This window comes from Brachyistius frenatus, unplaced genomic scaffold (genome assembly GCF_029030835.1).
Source record: "Brachyistius frenatus isolate BFR_SWC_R1_liver_20210118 unplaced genomic scaffold, ASM2903083v1 Contig_21, whole genome shotgun sequence".
In the NCBI taxonomy this organism is placed as follows: Eukaryota; Metazoa; Chordata; class Actinopteri; family Embiotocidae; genus Brachyistius; species Brachyistius frenatus.
Window position 1 is genome coordinate 2,881,267 of NW_027210620.1, and position 18,856 is coordinate 2,900,122.

An 18,856-nucleotide genomic window follows, 5' to 3' on the forward strand; every position below is an offset into this window, starting at 1 on the left:
CCAAAGCCAAGACACCAAACAATGAATACGAGTTTCAAGTGTGAGTTGTCTGAACTAAAAATGTATTTATTTTCCTGTCGAAACTTCGAAAATGAAACTTTAATCTTGTTGTATGTGAGAGGCGGGAAAATATTTAGCGATTAATTGAGCCGTACAAATAGTTGCAGTTTTCTGTCAACTAACTTGAAAAAAGGACAAATTATTTCGGGCCTGAGGTACTTTTATGTCACAAAATAAGTACATATGATGATATTGTGATATAAACTCAGATGTCTGGATAAAATCACAAGACATTCACGTCTTGTTTTTGGCAAATTCAGCAAAACAAATACACGATAAATCAAAGTGTTTCATCACAATGATTCCGATTGCCAGTTTCATAGTAATAATTCCCAGTCTACTGGTTCAGAGCACTGATGTTACTGGGGACGATAACCTGTAAAGACATCCTGCCTCCATCTCATTTCTTTGTCACAAGTGTTAATAACCACATTTGATGGACCGTTGCAAAAGAAAAAAGTGTTCATATATACAGTGTATACATATCAATTTATCGATATCAGAATTTGTTGTTGTTCCGTCCCATTAGTATCAGCGTCAGGCCCAAAAATGACGAGAATTCAATATTCCCATTAGGCAGTTCTGGTCATTCATTCGCAACCACCACCACCACCACCACCACCACCACCACTACCTCAGTTCAAATAGAGAAAAAAACAATGTTATATCATCTAATGGTACGTGAGAGTCAGCTGATTCAAATGACCCATGTATTTTATTCTAGCTGATGCAAAACGAATACACCTTGTCAACCGCAATTTGGAATTGAAACAGAGAAATGGAGCGAGCCCCATCACTTCATCTTGAACTTTGTTTCCCGGTTCTCCTGAATAGCCCCGTTTGATGTTTGATCTTCAAAGGTTCCTCGAACAGCACCTTTGATATGCAGATAGTCCCTCGGTCTCCTCGCCACTCTTTTTCTTTTTCTCCCCTGTAATTAGGCAACACCCGTCCACAATGTTCGCCCCGCCGAGACTCTCTCCTGTTGCTGAGAGGTGTCAGTAAACAAGCTTGTTTTTTTTTGTTTTTTTCCTGCCGGCGTCTAAAATGTCCCCGGCATTGATAGAGTGTGTGTAGGGGGTGGGGGTACGGGGTGGGGGGGAATGGTTCTTCGGGTTTTGAAGGCACCGCAGCGCCTTGTGACCTTGAGTGACGGCTCCACAGGCGCAGAGAGGTAAGGACAAGGCTAATGTCTGGGAACTAAGTGACTAAAATGTGATGTCTGATTCACGACGGAGCTGCGAGACCTTTGTCAGGATCAGAATCTGTCGGGGCTCGGCAAGGATCCGCTGTCACGCCATGTTTCATTCCAATTCACTCGAGATTTTTGCCGAAATTTGCTCGATTAAGTTGTCGGTCCGGAGCGCTGGCCCTCGTTGGTCCTTGGAAATATTTCACTCGCAGCAAAGATGAAAGGCGTATTTTGCGGTTTTATGATGCCCCGCATGAGCCGGGGGCCTCGCCAGCAGGTCGCGATCTACGGAATCGAGTATTAGACGCGGCGGTTTCTTCATCGCAGGCCTCCCTGCCTTCCTCTCACAGCCTCGGCCGGCTTTCGCGATTCCGAGCGAGGGGGCTTCGCGTCGAAAGGCCGCCGGGCCGGATCCGGTCGCGCGAGAGGTGAATTCGCCAGATCCCGTCCCCTTCTTTCTTGCGCGTCCGTCACCTGCTTCGATTCAGCTCCTTCACGCTCGTCTTTTGTGTTTGCTCATGTCTTTCCTGCCGGGGAACAATTTGCATGATTAGTTACTTTGTTCAATTAATTAAGTCGTTGGGGAGATAGGCGCCGGAGTTTGTCGTTCCGTGAGGAGATGATCGGCAGCTCCCACCGCGTCCGCGCTCGCTCATTCTTCCTCTTTCCTCGCCTCTCGCGTTTATAATGCTTATCTCATTAAATAGACAGTCGGCGTTTTGGAGGAAGAGGAGAGAGTGAAATGAAAGAGAAGGAAAAAGTGACAAACGTGATGAAGAACCGTCAGGCCGGGTCTGTGGGGATTTTTTTTTTTTTTTTTTTGCCCTCTCTGTTTTTGGAAAAAGAAAAGAAGCTATTTCTCATTCCGTGAAGGTCCTTGCCGATATGCCTGTAATGGAGTTTATTGCAGTCAATCACCTGTGCTGCCACATCTGCAATATGACTCAAAAGGAGACACCAAAGCGTTTTAAGTAATCAAGAGGAGAAAAGGCTCTTTGTGCCTCGATGGCAGCGGGGTGTTAGACTGGAGACAGACCCTATAAATGTAATGTCCCACATTTTGAGTCTGAGGACAAAACAGAATGATGAATGAAGAATAAAGTGGGTTTTTTTTGTTGTTTTTTTTTCTGCCAGAGAATGTCTATAATCTCTAAATCTTCTTAAAAGTGTAATCTTTAGCTTGTCATTACACCCAGCAGAGCCTTAAGCTCAATTATTGCTTTAAAATAAAATGTATCCTGGGAGAAGTCGTTGACTTCTTCTCTCGTGTTTTTACACAAGTTTAAACCATTAACTTTAGTATCAAAGAATCCGGTGTTTTCTAATGCAGCTGTAATCATTTGCGCTAATGATTGCACTGGCAGACTTTCATGCAAAGTTAACCCTTTGAAGTGTTACAACTCGGGCATGGGTACCGAATTTTGATACTTTTACGTCAACGACTGAACTGGTCCGGTAGTGTCTAAAAAAAATCTAATTAAAAAAAAAAGCCTTGTCACTCAGTACCAAATTTCGATACCTACGCCACATCCACACTGACGGGCTTTTGTTTATAAATGCACCCTTGCCTAATTCTACATTTGCCTTTGCTATGTGGATCAAATCACTCAACTTATGTAGAATAAATCTTACTTTAGAACATCTTATTTCCCTCTTTTGAAACAACGTTTTGGCCATTCACCTGTCGTGAGTTGTGTGCACTGCAGTAACAGGAGGTTTTCTACGCGAAGCGTGCAAGCTAGAATCTACTGATGGCCTGCGAGGCGTTTCGGGAACATCTGTTAAACTGTGGGGCTTTTAGAGGACATCTGTTCATTGTAGCGGCAGAAAATGACCTGGGTTACACTCCCCCCCACCCCCCACCCCTCTCCACAATGCATGCAAACTAAAGAGCCGCACTGAAACGTGGCAAGCAACTAACATTGTCTATGCAGCAAATGAAGAGTTGTACTTCATTCTGGATGCCCACTTTGCAACTGTACGTTCTTATGGCTGAAAGGACCAATTCGTATGCCTAAAGCGTTGTCTCAAACACGGCATTTCTTGTCCACAAAAAACAAGCAGCTCTACAATAACAATAAGTAAATGTTGTGTTTGGGAGGATCCATACGGTATGTCTTTCAGGAAAAGACTCTGTCCTCGGTCTCTGTATGCGGCCCCACACATATAATAATCAGCTGTTGTTTCCTCAATTATAGCCTTCTGTGTTGCAGGTGTCCACACGGGTCATTCGCAACCACGGAAACCGACAAAATCAGCTGCAATTTGGTTGCTGGGTTTTTCTGCAGCCGCTGAAAGGAGATTTTGCTTAAATGCAAGGTAGTTTGACATGTAAATGACTGTTTTTTTTTTGGCAATGAAATGGGTGTAATTCAGAATGAGGATATGAGTCACTCTAAGCGGGGTTTGGTTGAAGGAGCTTGCACCAAACTACTGCTTGTGATGTTACTATGCCTGTATTTTAAATGAGTATTCCAGTTTGAATGTTGAATCTTGGTTCTGATTGTATTGATGAATGTGGCTTCCCATATGTTTAGAACAATAGTCTTAATCACCATATTTGAAAGAAAAGCCTGTGCAAACTGAGATATTGAAAGCTGAGTGATTCAGTTGTCAGAATTCCAACAGCGCAGAGTTACGGCTGACGAGAACCGTGTGCTGCAAAAGGATGAGATTCTTCGGTCGTCCGTCAATCTTCCAGCGCTCTGTCGGCACTAATACAAAGAGGTTTGTTGGCTCACTGTGACACAATCTGTCCGTCTCTTCCTCGTGCTGACCTTGCGCTGACCCCTGCTACCCGTGACTGTTAGCGCTCCTCTAAAGCCTCAAGCTATTTCCTCTCCCTTTGTCTGAGAGAGGAACAGAGAGCGTAGACGGTCTCTTTCAGGGGAGGAAAAAAAAAACAACACAACGTGCGAGAGAGACGGAAAGACTGCGCTCGGATTTCTTGTGGCTTCAACGGGACCAGCAGAGTTTTGTGCTTACTCCAGTAGTTCATTCATTTTCCTCTCAAGAATATAAGGGCGTCTTCTTCTTCCATGCGTTCTCGCATGACTCACTCTCTCCTACTGGTTTTGGAGGTCTTGTCAATTTTCAGAGCAGTACACTCTCATTTCCAGCGATTCCCTGGCAATATGTTGCCACATGAATCAGTTTATATAGCCTTGACGTATTCAAAGCCTTCGACTTCCATGGCTCTGCTGTTATTCATCCCTCTGCTAATGAAAGGAGGGGGAGAAATAAGACTTGCAAATCTTTCGTTGGCGGCACAGGTGTCAAATAGAAAAAAGGCCCCACAGGTGATACTCAGCAGCGAAATGTCTCATAATGAGCTTCCTGAGTGTGCGTGAAAGAAATATGGGATGTTAGAGGGTGATGAATGGCGAGCAGGGGTTAGATATCGTCTTGTGTGTGAGAGCTCCTGCAAGGAAAGGGAAGGTGATGAGGAAAGGGGGAAAGAGTGTATTTGTGTGTTTGGGCAGAGCAGGGAGGCACAAGCAGGACCAGTCTGAGGGAGACAGAGATGTAAGGCAAATGAGACCAATAAACCACACGGGTAGCTTCCTCCAGGGAGTCACGGATCCTCGTTTTCTTGACAGAGGAACACAGGTCTGTCGTCAGCGATTACTTGTGCCCCGTGCCTCTGTCTTTCCACTGCAGTTTTACCTCCACAACCTTGTTTCTCCCCCCAATTTCTCAGCCAACAATAATGTTGAACCTTAAATATTTATTCACACCTGGGTTCTGCTTGATTCAGTATCGACAGACAGACAGACAGACAGACAACCGCCTTCTCTGAGAGATAGCAAATAGGAGGCATGCTCAAACACATAAATAATGGTAAGGCTGCAAAATTTAAATTGCATCATACGTACATTCACACAGCTGCAAGGTCGAGCCATTTTTGTTGTTGTTTTATTTACTGCCCAGACCGAGCAGAGCAACAGACCTTTAAAAAAAAAAAAAAAAAAAAAAAAAAAGCCTTTCAGCACCACGGACAGCTCCCCCCACCGTCCCCTGCTCTGACCCAGCTGGAGATTGAACGGCAAACAAGCCAATCGTACAAACCAGTGGGAAAGAAAAAGACTAAGTGACAAACATTAAATGAAGTTTTGGTCCTTGACCCAGTGAACATCTCATTCTTACCAAAAAGGACTTTTTAGAGCTGCCACACACCCTAATTGTTCTGCTTGAAGTGGCATCAAAGAGGATCTTTAACAGCATGGATTACAATTAGTTCCTCTCAGGCCCACTTCACACTAACCAAAGCGGGGACAGTTTGAAAACATGTCAGTTTGCCACACACTTAAGACTCGCCGCAGAGAAGACCTGCTGAAGTAGTATTAATCAGTTTTTCTGAAGGAGGAAAGCTGCTGGAAAACCATTATTATGTATGTATTATTAATACCTTTGACCTTAACAATTTCGACAAAGCAGAAGTTAATAGCATTTTTGTAGACTTTTTTCTGAGAAATATCTGTATAATCAAGTTCTCTTTTAAATTAGTGTGATGAATCCAAACAACAATAAATTGTTTGACAGATCTAACCACCATAGAAATCCGTAATGTCTTCGTCAAGGAAACATGTTCAAAACATTTCACAATCTTCAACGTGTTCCACAGTGTTTTATGTCAGAGGTGGCTCACCTCACTGGCATCAAAATTGTAATACACTTTTATGAAATAAAAGATTTGAAAAATAGCTTTTGCATTTTATTTATGACTAGTGTTTGGGTCATCATATACAAATTAGATTATAAGAAAATAGGACATATCTTGACTAACTGAAGAATCTGGCCATCACCTGGGTATAATATTTTTTAGCCTAAATAGACTTGGTAACTATTGATTAATCTGACCGTCATTTTCTCGATCATTTCATCTTTAAAATGTCTGACTCGCCGAACGCCATCATAATTGTCCAAAGCCTAATCTCCATAGGTCGTTTTATTGCTCCACCAAGAGTCCAAAATAAAAAGATCTTACTTTTTTTTTTTTTTCATGCAAAACAGACAATTTATTCATATTTACCAGCAATGTTTGGCGTTGACCCGTTAAAAGCGACTTAAAGGTTTTATCGATTGTCACGATGTCTGCAGATTTAATTCGTCGGTTGGTTTTTCCACGAGTTCGTGATCGACTAATCGTTTGGAGCTCTAAGCCTCGTCAAGTTTTAGCATGCCGAGCATGTGGTGTTGATGTCTGCTATGGACTCAACTTGTGAACCACACGTATCCTTACAGCTTCAGTCAAAATGGGCCTAAGCTGCCACGCTTCCTCGCAGAGGCAATACCCGCCAGGTTTAGTTAGAATGCCAGGACAGAGCAGAGAGGATTAGGCCGTCCTGTATATAAACCATACTGGATATAAAACACGGTTCACAAAGAAGAGGATCCGTCTGAAATGTTCTTTTTTTTTTTACATTGCTTGAGGTTTTGGATGCCAATTATATTTATTCAGGCTGCTGTGGGCTAATTAAAGGTTTAGTTCCCATACCGCCGTAAGTAAACCTTCAGGTTAATGAGCAGAACTGTAATTATCTCCTAAGTCTGCATCATGGTCAATTCCAACACAGTCGGCCAACTATGCACAAACACACACACACACTTTCTCACTCATTTGGTCATGCAGCTCGGCGTAAAAAGTCTGTGTTTTAGCATGTCTAAGTAGGTAGTATACAAACAGACCGGGGTTTAATCCTATTTCTCGTGAGAGCAGCCACTGCGAGGAGCAGGCAAGAGTTTGCCAGCAGCTTATTTTCCCCCCAGTGCAATTCCACTCCTGGTGATCGGGGTGCTTCAACTTGTTTGGTGTTTTATTTATTTATTTGTTTTTTTTAAGTGGGGGGTTGAGCAGACGCATAAATTATTTAAGCAAATGCGTGTAGCTGTAAGGGACAAAATGACAGTGAGAACATGGCTGCCTGCAAACAGAAACAATTTGTCAGAAGTCTCCTTGAAAGTGATCTAGTCTTGTACGAGTCACCGAGCCGCTCGCCGTGTGACTTGGATTTATTCTCTCAAGGGCACCTCTGTGATATTGTTCTCGGCCTTAAACTTCCATCCTGCCTGTTGCAAAATGGCCTTTCTAGCACCTCGCCGCTCAGAAGCATGCAGATGCTTGCAAATGTTTGTGTGATATCAAAGGACAATGTTAAAAAAAAACAGATGATGGGATTTTTTTTTTTTTATTCTGCCTTTGGTAAAAGAAAAACGCAGAAAGTATTTTTCTCACATTTTGCCTCCAGTGATCCATTTCATTCAGCTTCGCTTAAGTTGTTTGTTCATTTTTAATGGGAAAACAATTTGTACTGCTGGCCTCGGATAAATATGAGAGCTACTTTTTTTTATACTAAACCTCAGTTGAAGTTGTTCTTATACTCTACCCATCCTCAGGAATAACAGCCTCATCACTGCATCCATAAAGTTGCTGGACTTTTTCCCCTCGCCTTTCCAGTGTTTTACTTTGGTGCAGATTTTGCCCAACTGGCTTCACTCCCAGAAGCCACTCAAAATGTCCACAAAACGTGAAGACCTTGCAGCACCCTTGGCAAAGCACAGATAGCGATTGGAAAAATTCTGCATCGCTGGCTGGCTGGGTCACAAAACTCCAAAACTGATGGAAGCATTTTTTTTTTTTCTTTTTTTAAAACAAAGAACGAACAGCCGGCTATAAATCAAAGAGGCACAAAATATCCAGCTTTTGTGTGAGCTTTTCTTTTATATATTCTTTGTCATTGTTTTTGCGTTTTTCAAGGATGCTCTCCCGCTTTGCAACAAGACTTTCATTTTGTAATCTTTTCAGTGTACGGTAGCGAGGTCTCCAGTCTTGCCTTTAGAGAATTGGCTCCCCCAGTGTACCTCGACTTGAGTGAATATATCCTGCAGTTCTGCAGCTTTGTGTGTTGCTTTTTTTTTTTTTTAAATGAAAAGCTCAGTTTTGCAGTGGAAATAGCACAGAGCTTCCCAAGAGCTTAAACATATATTTGACTCTGTCTACAATGATGTAGTACTTTTCACCCTCCCTTGTGCTCGGGCTCTGCTTTGAACTATGTGTAGCACCATCAGGTGAGGATTTTTTTCAGAAGAGAAGTTGTTTTGCTTTCATTGGCACAGTTTTGGGGGTTTTAAATTAGGTTACACTGCAGAGCAGTAAACACTGGCGTTGAATAATTCCTATGATACTGCTCACTGTGTTGTAATATTCATGTATTCACACAGGAAGTTAGTTGGTAATGCTTTATTAACCTCCCTCTTTAGCATTTACAAGCACTTAATGAATAGTTTATCACCCACTGGAATGTACTGTAGTTGTAAATCCGCAGAAGTATATTTAAATATTCATGAATGTATTTGTATAAAAATTTAAAAAGAAAATGGCTGATACATCCATATCTGGTGTAGAAACAGAAAATAAAGATTGATAACACAATATTATATTATCCCATTATATGTATTTTTCACACATGAACAAATGTTTCCAGTTGGAGAATATTTATTAACTACTAAGCTCAGAAATAGTTTCACTGTCTTCATGGCCGTCGTTAACAGCTCTAGCTTGCAATGTCGGTGCAAGTGAAAAATAATGAATGGATTCACCCCAGTGATTCAGATCCATTTGAAATTTTAATGGTTTCTTCCTTGGTCCATGCTACCATCTTCCAACAGTTTTCATGAAAATTGGAGAGGCAGTTTTCCCCGCAATCCTGCTGACAAACAAAACACTGTTCATCGTAGACGATCATGACTGACAAACGATTTTTTTTTTTCTGCGTGTGTTTTTCAGACATAAATATGGCGGGCGAGCCCAAGCCGTACAGGCCTAAAGCGGGCAACAAACGGCCGCTCTCAGCTGTTTACAGGTAAGACTTGCCCTCCTTCTAGCATCCTCCTTCACATGCAGAGGTGCAGCTCCTGTCACAAATATAAACCATCTTCCACATGCTGCTGCTCCCGCTGATGTAAATGTGCAGTAAGATTTGGAATGTGAGGACTCCTATTATATTCTTCTTTTTTTTTCTTCCTTTTGAACCTTGAATTTCTAATTGAGTTTTTAATCCTCCCCACATCTCCGTGGCTTGGCCGGCATTTATTCAGCACAAGCCTGTAAAGCTGAAAGGAGATGCTGTTGTATACGCTTCATTAAGCATGACCCTGATTTTCTGCCCCGTACACATCTCCTGGTCACAAACGGATCAAAGCAGCGCTTGTTTACTGCAGTCTAATGTGACGGAGGTCTAGACATGTTTTTCTATTCACTGGGACACTTTTCGCCGCGTTCTCGATAGTTTTTCCATTGGCAAAGTTTATATTGCCACTAATTTGCTCCTTTCTGAATTGTTGGTTTGTTTCATTACGCGTCTTATTCGACTAATTTATTAGTCTGTGCATTGTGTTTTTATAAAAACCCTCATTTGCATTTTATAGCTGCAGCTGAAAACAGCCAGGATGTAATATGGTAATTATGGAACAGGAACAGGAGAGGCACAAAAAAAAAAAACTCAGCACAACACTATTCCAAATTGAAATAGTAATACATTAATCCTAATTAAAATTCCTGTGGGAATAGCAGCATTTCAAAACAGCTCCATCTTTGGGCCTCTCCTCTGCATATTTGTTTTCCTTTCCTCACTCTGAATTCTAAATCAGTTGCCATCCCGAGCGTGTAGCATCGATTCTCCTCTCTGGGGTCTGGGCAAAGATTTTCTTTCATTCTCCGGCTGTATCTGAACTCTGAAACTTTTTTTTGTTGATCTGTGGTCTTTGCGTGCCAGCGTGGCTACTTAGGCCTTGCCGCTTAACCTGCGATGAGCTTTGGGCATGAACTGGAGCGTGCCCATTCAAGTCAAAACAGCTCGAGTTTGATCTGCTTACTTTTGACAGATCTGAACTGGCTCCTCTCAATATAATCCATCCCTTTCTTTATCTCTTGTCTCCCCGTCTCCTTCCTTTCTGTCTCCCTCATAGTGGTTATGAATTTGATTACGAGTACTACAGGGATGATTTCTACAGCAGGTACGTCTCACTCACGTTTCTTCTCATTTTTGTGTCGTTAGGTTATTGAAGGCAACTATTTAGCACGAGCTGAGCCTCACCCACCTCAGTTACTGTGGCAACCTCTTTGTGTTATAGCTAGACATATATGTAAAAGTATGTACAGTAATAACAGTGGCAGATTTATCACTTAAAATTCCAGAAATTTTTTGGAAAAATGACAGCTTTCACAAGCAAATGTTATCAGGTGTTGGCCAACATGCTCGCTAACTGTTTGTTTTGAAATGAGAATATTTTATCGGGAGTCTTTAATGTACAGTAGCTACGCCTGGCAGCGAAACCAATACCGTGGTTAAATTAGTGAAATATCACATTACAAGTCAAGTTTGCGTCTTTGATGTTCCACGTTGAAAAAAAACCAACACGGCATTATTCTTCTGTTGCAGTATATGTAGTGGTGGTTAGTGCTCGTATTATAAATATGAGAAATCAAAGTATTTTGTTCTCATTTGTTTAGCGGTAAATGTTGCACACTTGCTCGTTTTTGAAAAATGATGTTAATTTTATGACAAGAGAAAAGAGTTGTGGACAAGGAACGACTTGTTGGTCAACCTCGGCAGGTTTTCTGGACTCTAAACGTCCTTAAATCCAATAAATGTCGGCACCGAGTTGCTAAATTTTTAGCCTAAACTGACTCCAGGATAATTTTCCACACAGCGGGGAAATACACACAGTCGAGATCCAGTGGACATACTGCGTGTGAACTGGTTGCAACCCCTGTAGTTAGGTTAATAATCTTCTCCCTGTTCCTGGAAGCAGTGTTGCTTAACAACTATAGCAATTTCTTAAAGATGCTTTTAGCAAATTTTTTTGTTTTGTTTTCACAACGTGATGATAAATCGAGTGATTTCGTGGTTAGAATTTTCCATGAAGGTAGCTGCTCATAATTTCTCTGTGAAAGAGCTCTCCTGTCGCCGTATCCTCCTGACTAACTGTGCTCGGTGAGCGCGGGAGAAAAGCAACACGTCTCGTCGACCAACCAGCGGCCAGACGAGCTGAATGAGCTGTAAATGTGCCTGAATGATCAATCGCTTATCCCCATTGTTTGTCCTTAAGTTACAAACAAACGAAGTGATGTTAAAGTTAAATTTAACTTTTGAAGTTTTAATTTATAGTAAAAAAAAACAACAACAACAACAACAAAAAACAGTTTACCTGAGTGAGCTGATTCCAGCCTTCAGATCCCCTCTATTGGGAGTCTGCTCAACAAAAAGGGATTTAAATCGGAGGAAGATTAAATGCGTTCTGATGTGTTGATTACAGCTTGAAGATATGGAACTGAAGAAATTAGAGTAGTTCATTAGAGCAGATAAAACACTGTTTAATAGTCTTCCTGCTCTTGTGTTTTACAGTTTTGTAAAGCAAAAAAAAAAAAAAATAGACCCCCCCCCTTCCTCTATGCCCCCTCTTCCATACTCTTTAAATGCAGAGTATTGTTCTTACTACAGCCCCATGCACGCCACTTCAACACTGTGATAATGATGTGCTGTGATACTAATTGCCGTACCATGACTGGACAATGTGAGCTCATGGTAGCGATTCAGCAGATAATCAGTAGAAAAGGCAGAGATTGGCTCATCCTCATTAAAAGTCCCGCTTGTCATATTTAATTCCGTAACCTTCCCAACCTGAAATAGTCAACTCGTCAAAATGGCCGAGCGGATCAAGCGTGCGACTCCAACGTGCTGATGAAGGAACACGTGTTATCTCGCTCATTTATCCGCCAGTGATCAGAGCGCTTATCTGCGGAGACTTTTTTTTTTTTTTTCATTTTCCAAATGTCAAACTTGTTGAAAGCTGCGACAGTCGAGTGTCACCGAGAAGAGCCGAAGCTGACGCATTCATTTGACATTCAGCACCCTCTTGTTTTCATCCTCTTCACTTTAAAAGGATATGTGAAGGGATTCTTTTTTTCACTCAATGGCCCGCATGGCCGTACAGAAAGGGGGATATTGGTAAATTTGAAGTGTGAAGTCTGCGTTTTGTTTTTATTCGTGCCATTTGAGAGGAAAAACAAAAACAAGAGAAGTCTATCATAAGATACAACACCGGGAACAAAGAAGAGACTTTAGAGAGGGGTGACAGTGAGATAAACTGAAAAACCTTTTACCGCCGGTGGATAGACATTTCCTGAATGTACGGTCTCCAATAAAAGACAGTGACTTATTGAGAAAGTGTAGGAACTGACGTGTAATATTATAGGCTTTTTTTTTTTTTTTTTTTTTTTTCCTTTTCTTTGAGGCTTTTCGACTACCATGGCAGAGTGGCCCCCCCACCCAGAGCCGTGATCCCCCTGAAACGCTCCAGGGTGATCGCTCCCTCCTCCCGCCGCGGGAAGACCTCCTTCCCCATCAAAACATCCTCCTCTTCCTCCTCCTCATCCTCCAGACCTCCCACATCCTCCGCCACCGGGGTCAAACGTACGTACAATAAAGGTGCTTTTTTTTTTACTGGTTTTGTGTCCAAACCAGATGAGTCAGATTTGGACTTGATTCATATTTTTTTTTTTATTTTTTTTTTTCCAAGAGAACACAGCCTAATTACGCTCGTGGCATTCAGTCCTTTTTCAAAAACTGAAGGCTTAATGCAAATCTCGAAAGCGTGGCTCCGAGAAAAGAAAGAGGCGGCGTATAATTCCGCTGTGCTACTTGCGCAACGCCACTATAAAAAGCTTTTTAATTCACTCCAGCAGCTCCGAACAAGCCCCGCTGCGAAACACTAAATCGCAAACACAAATATGATCCGAGCCTTTCGGAGCAGCTACCCATTCAGCAAACAGTGCTATTCCTGTCACCCAGCATCCAGCTGCATCACATTTTGCTCCTCTGATTAACTGCTGATGCATTATAACACCCTAAATGTAATTAATGAGAGATTGGGGGCATCTCTGTGGAGCTGTGGTCAGCTGTGTTTTCCTAAACGTTCGTCTCTATCCGCAGCCTTTATAATTGGTTACGCCGTTTGTTGCATTGTTGCCTGTCTCGGCCGGTGTTATCAGCGTGAGCAGCTTGGTAAGGTCTGTCAGGAAGACCCAGCTGCAGTTTGGTATTACAGAGAAGGGGGGAGGAAAAAGAAACCCATCTCCCACCGTCTTTTTGGACAGGCTCAATGAATTCTCTTCTCTGTCTATAATCGGAGCGGCTGTATGTTTGGGAGACTAATTTGCTCCTGCCAGGACCATGAAAAATCACTGTTTGTATTGACTTTGGCCTGGATAGATTGGACAGCAAAATAAGGTTAGTTTGTCCAAATAACAGGGCGGGTTCACGTGGGCAGTTTGAAGAACTTGGGCTGCACAAGTGGGAGGGGGGGAGCAGCCGTCAGATGCATGGATCATTAGGATGGGTACATTTCTGTTTTTCACATTAAACCATCTGACAAACTAAGGTCACTGTCAGTTCATGTATTTTAACTTTTGACTCACTAAGTCCATTAAAGAACGACTGTAAATGTCAAATCAAATGTTAAGTTGCAGTTTTAAAGCTTTATTAGGAATTGGACACAGTCTGTGTAAGACATCAGAACCTGAGTTCAGAACGTTTCGCGACCTCCGCCCTGCGCACCTTTGCAATTCCACCATGGACTTGAGCAGAGAGCGTGTTATGGATACACTTGAAACGCTTTAGAGAGCCTGCAGCAATGAAGAAACCGAGCAAGGTGTTTTGAGTGGCATTCACGTTTCAAGAGGGGCACAACTTCTACTGTCCAAGATCGAAGAAGGCGCAACAGGTCAGGAGCAACCAGGTGGTTTTTTTTGGTTGGTTTTTTTTCCAGCCTTAATTCGTACCCCAGTGTTCAGACTGTCAACATCGAGTTTTACGGTGATGTTTCGAGTCATCTGAGGGAAAATATTCTGAGCAGACGACTACACGCCTAGTCACGTAGCATTACTTCTTTCAACTCCTTTCTGTTCCTAAAAAATTTGACACAAACTTTGATGTGCTCTTTCTGCTCAGGTGTTAGGTCCACAGTGAAATTGCAAATCCATACTTACCATTGGTCACAAAGACGTCCGTAACTCGGGCGCTGATGTTGATCAAGAGACTTGACTTGGCATACTTACTCAGGAAAGTTATTGCTGAAAACATACTAAATATCTTTGGGTTTTAAACAGTTGGTAGGAAAAAGCAGGACATTTGAGAATGTCACCACGAGATCAATGGACCTCTGCATTTTTTTGCTTTTTCACATTTGCTGACATTTTAAAGTCCAAATGATTCATCTTTCTGTTCTGTTCTGTTTTGTACATACACCTTTTAAAAGTAACACACTGTTGTCGAAGTGATATTGGAATCCTAAAACGGTGAGCATGGCTAGAATTGGCAAGTTTCTGTTTTCAAACGAGGAAAAGTTTGGCGTGAGGATTTAACCTCATACCACTGTACATCATTTAACAAACCTTAGCTCACAACCTGCATGTAGGTCTGTGTAGGAGTATAAACTGGGGAGCAGAAGGTAGTTTTATTGAATACTTCAAAATATGAGGTCAAATTTATCAATACCTCTGGGTGCTTATGATGAGCCATACAAAGCATGAAACACACAGTTTTCCAGCATTAAAAATAAAGAATTTGGACATTTATATTAAAAAAAAAAATGCATCATATGCGTTTTATAAAATAGTTACACTTGCAAAAAATAGCTCCCTGTTGTGTTCATATGTCCAAGTTGGTCACTTTTCAACAGCCACTAGAATCGGAGTGACATCAGCATCAATAGCCCCAAAACTCTTTGTCCAGCTTAATCTTCACAGACCAGTGATTCAAGAGATCCTCACTATCCCCGAGATGAAATGTCTGCAGTTCATCACCATGTCCTAAAATTAGATCCATTACTCATTCCCTAAATCTTCCCTAATGCATATTAAATAACAATGGCGTTTTTTTTTGCTTTTTTTCTCACCCTTTTCCCTTTAACCCGAGCTATCTAAAGATGCCACGTTGATGAAACGTCGTCGGATTACGGGTGTGTATGTTTTCTCTCTGCAGCTTATACGTCTGATAGCACAAAAGGAGTAAAAAAAAAAAAAAAGGCCTGGAGGCCCCCCGATAAATTAGAAACTGTTCCACACTTTCTTATCATCAAAGGATGACGAGTAAGCTGCCCAGAGCCAGTTCAGATAATGTTGGAATAAGGAAGTGAGTGTGTACGGTGTGCCTATTCAGGGATGGTGGTTTGTGCAAAATGGGAGCAGATGATGCTGAGAAGGCGATTCAGACACCTCAGTGTGTTCCCCAACGAGATATATATCCACAGTTTTTTTTTTACTCCCTCCAGAAAAGTAGATTTTCTGCTTGTCTGTAGATTTAGTGTTGACGGCTGCCTTACGCAACAACACGAGAGGAGGTCTCGGGATTTCCAAACACCCCATTACCTATGTATTGCCTTCGAAGTGGCATTGGCATGCGGCTTTTCTCCCTTTCCTCCACGGACACATTAATCATCCGGTTGCGTCTTTTTTTTTTTTTTTAAAGAAGTCGTGCATTGACAAATAACGTACAGTGTGCATTGGATCCCATTGGAGCAGCTGTCATGTTGTTTTTCAGCACAAATTCTAGTGAAAGATTAAAATGCCCTTTTGGGGAGGGATGTAGTTTACTGCAAGGTAATATGTCAGAAAAAAAAAAAAAAAGTTTATCACACACTGACATCTCTAAATGCAGATGTTTATGTTTTATTCATCGGTTCAAATCACACGCGGGTAGCTCGTAGACATCGGAGGGGCTTTGCATTGTGATGCGGCGTGGGCGTAAATATACATCAAAGAAACGTAACTTAAAGAGCCACATGCGTACACGATAGCGGACGAGTACGGTTTTGATTTTGTGCGTGCGTCTTGCCTCTGATTTTACAGCCGAAGCTTTACAAGGGGAACTCGTGGGTTTGTTTACCGAGCGTTCATCCGTCGTCTCTCCAGCCCTGACAGAATCTGATAGCTGTCAAAGAGAATTTTATGTTTTCTTCTCAACTTCTGGTGTCTGTTCATCCCCTCCCTCCCCCCCCCTCCCCCCTTCTCAAAAGATGGCACATTTCAGCTGCCGAGGGTTAAGGAATATGATTTTTTTTTTTTTTTTAACTTTATGGTCTAAATTCTTTAATCTGCTCCGTTCGAGCTGCTCAGGAGTGTACACCCTCGTTTCAGCAACCGTGAGACCGACCAGATTGAATTAATGGTGACATCCTTCCAATATACTTTTTTTTTTTTTTTTTTTTTTTATCCCAGCAGCTGTTATTTGCCTATGGCATATCAAGGTTAGGACTCAAACTTTGACATGATACAACTCCGCTTCATACACCCAAACCTTGGACATGTATCGTCGAGTGAACACGGAGACCTAAAGCAAAGCAGGAAGTGTAAAGCAATTATTCATGAGGCGGTAAATAGAAGCTGTGGGAGGGAAAACGGTGCCCTCTGTTTCTCATGCGGTTCTGTGTGTGAGGCAGTGATCAGGCAAGTGTGAGCTTATGACATGTAAAAAAATGAAACAGAAGCATGTTGACATTTATTTATTCATTGTTGTTATTGTTTCAGTTGAGTTGAGTTTTTGCAGTTTTCCTTGGTATCGATCATTATTTATTTTAATTCTCACCTTCCTTTAACTACCTTGGATTAAAAGACCAAAACATGTATAAGTATTATTAATATACATGCAACTGGTTGTTCACATTATGACTGAAAAATGACATGCGGCAAAGTTACTTGTACGCGAATATCATAAATTGTGAATCAGCTGCAATTCCTTTGTCCTTTTTTTGCCTCAACTCATTTGAATATTTCACTGATGAGATCTGCAGTAATAAATACAAATGCAATTTTTATGAACTGTTTCATTAATGTAGATTGAAGTAAGGAAATATACTGACTAAAAACTGTTTCAAATTTTCTAATTATGAATATAATTGGGACCAGTAAAGTAAAGCGTCCTAGGAAATTCTTCATACTTAACTATCCATTGGCTATGTTGCTAAAAATAAATAGCAATGCTGTTTTATTAAACTAGTAAAAAAAAAAAAAATTCCCCATTTATACCTTGAGTCCTGGCTACTGGTCGCAGCAAGTGCATTTTAATACTGGACGTGTCAGATTTGTGCTCACTTCTTGAGGAGTGACTTTGACTTTGTTTCCAACCAGATCGCAATCTACATGGTAGATCAAAGGAGCTCTCGGAGGAAAAAGGTTGGAGACCCTTGATCTAAAAGCACAGATGCAAATGCATGCTGTTTTCTGTTGCTGATTTACTTTAAAAACCCACCAGTTGAATGTTTTTCATGCCAATTGGCAACAGTAGGAAATTATTGGTTTTCGATAGCTGTAACCAAATTTGCAATAACCAAGCAGATACTATCGTAAGACGTAAACAGTCTCTGTGCTGCATAGAATCTTCTACTGTCAACCGAAAGGTAGCTCACAGTTTGTTCAGATGTTGGCACTACTGAGTAATACTTGAGCAGCACTGCACAGCGTGGTGGGCGTAAGCTGTGCACTAATCTTCAAATTGAAAGCAGCAGGTCCACAGCTTTAGCTGCGTAACTTTTCACTTGGCGAGATAAAGACGTTCTCCCCCGAGGGGAGCGCCGAGTGATGTTATGATATCCAAAAACTCTTATTAACAGATGACAGCGTTCCATGTGTGCATCATTAAAAGTGTGTGTACAAATGAAGTTAAGAGAAAAGCAAACCCAACGTAATGTGACGAGTATTCTCTCTGTATTTCTGTGCTTCAGCAGTGAAGACGGACCAGCTCCAGACTATCAAACGAGAGCTCACTCAGATCAAGATGAAGATCGACTCTTTGCTGGGACGCCTGGAGAAGATCGAGAAGCAGCAGAGAGTCGAATCTGGTGAGAAAACAAGACGGCAGAATCGGCGGTGGAGGGGAAAAAGGACACACACCACTAAGGGAGGGAAATTAAGAGCACACGCTGGCCATAAGTCATCGTGACACTGTGGGAGATAAGAGAAGCAGAGCTCTCCGTCATAACAGTGGACAGGTGTCAACACCGCGCTGACTCGGTTTATATGAAAGGTCTTTATAGATGCCCTACACGACAGCACAGCCAGAGTGTGCAGCTCACTGTGAAGGTCATTTAGACTGCACGTTACAAAGTGCGTGTTACACATTTTATCAACAAGCGTGCTGGTTTATTAAAAACTCCGGAGCGTTTTCCTCTTTTACCTCTGTGGCGGCTTAATGCCAAATAAATGACACCCACTCGGTTCTCCTCCAAGTACACTGCCGTGGTGTTCGTTAGAAGTGAACAAGAAAATGTATCGCAGAGGAAGCACTGCTGGGTGGCTGTTTGTTGCAACAGAACCGTCTTGGGCTCTGAAATAGTCTTAAATCTTTATTACTTCACGTATTTGCTCTCTCACTTCTGTTTTGCATTTGAATATAACTTGGGATTTTCGCTATCAATACTTTAAAAGGTAATTAGTACAATTTTGTAATCAATTCAAAAAGCAACAGGTTGTCAGAGCAGGGATGCCAGGATGATCTTTTTCCTTTGTTCCAGCAAAAACCCAGAATACCAGATAGAAATCTTTGCCAG

The 18,856-nt window shown here is 41.8% G+C and overlaps 1 protein-coding gene across 13 annotated transcripts in view; it reads left to right on the top strand.

Annotated features, from left to right (window-relative positions):
• Window positions 1-18,856, top strand: part of LOC138619780 (RNA-binding Raly-like protein) — a 97,993-nt gene that overhangs the window by 69,847 nt on the left and 9,290 nt on the right. For 5 of the 13 annotated variants that reach the window (XM_069696535.1, XM_069696536.1, XM_069696537.1 and 2 more), the window contains 6 exons: window positions 9,039-9,114; window positions 10,220-10,267; window positions 12,548-12,741; window positions 15,239-15,271; window positions 17,439-17,483; window positions 18,032-18,148. In XM_069696535.1, coding sequence (XP_069552636.1) covers window positions 9,039-9,114; window positions 10,220-10,267; window positions 12,548-12,741; window positions 15,239-15,271; window positions 17,439-17,483; window positions 18,032-18,148 — 513 coding nt within the window. The remainder of the gene's footprint in view (window positions 1-9,038; window positions 9,115-10,219; window positions 10,268-12,547; window positions 12,742-15,238; window positions 15,272-17,438; window positions 17,484-18,031; window positions 18,149-18,856) is intronic. The other 8 variants (XM_069696540.1, XM_069696539.1, XM_069696542.1 and 5 more) reach the window with 8 other exon arrangements.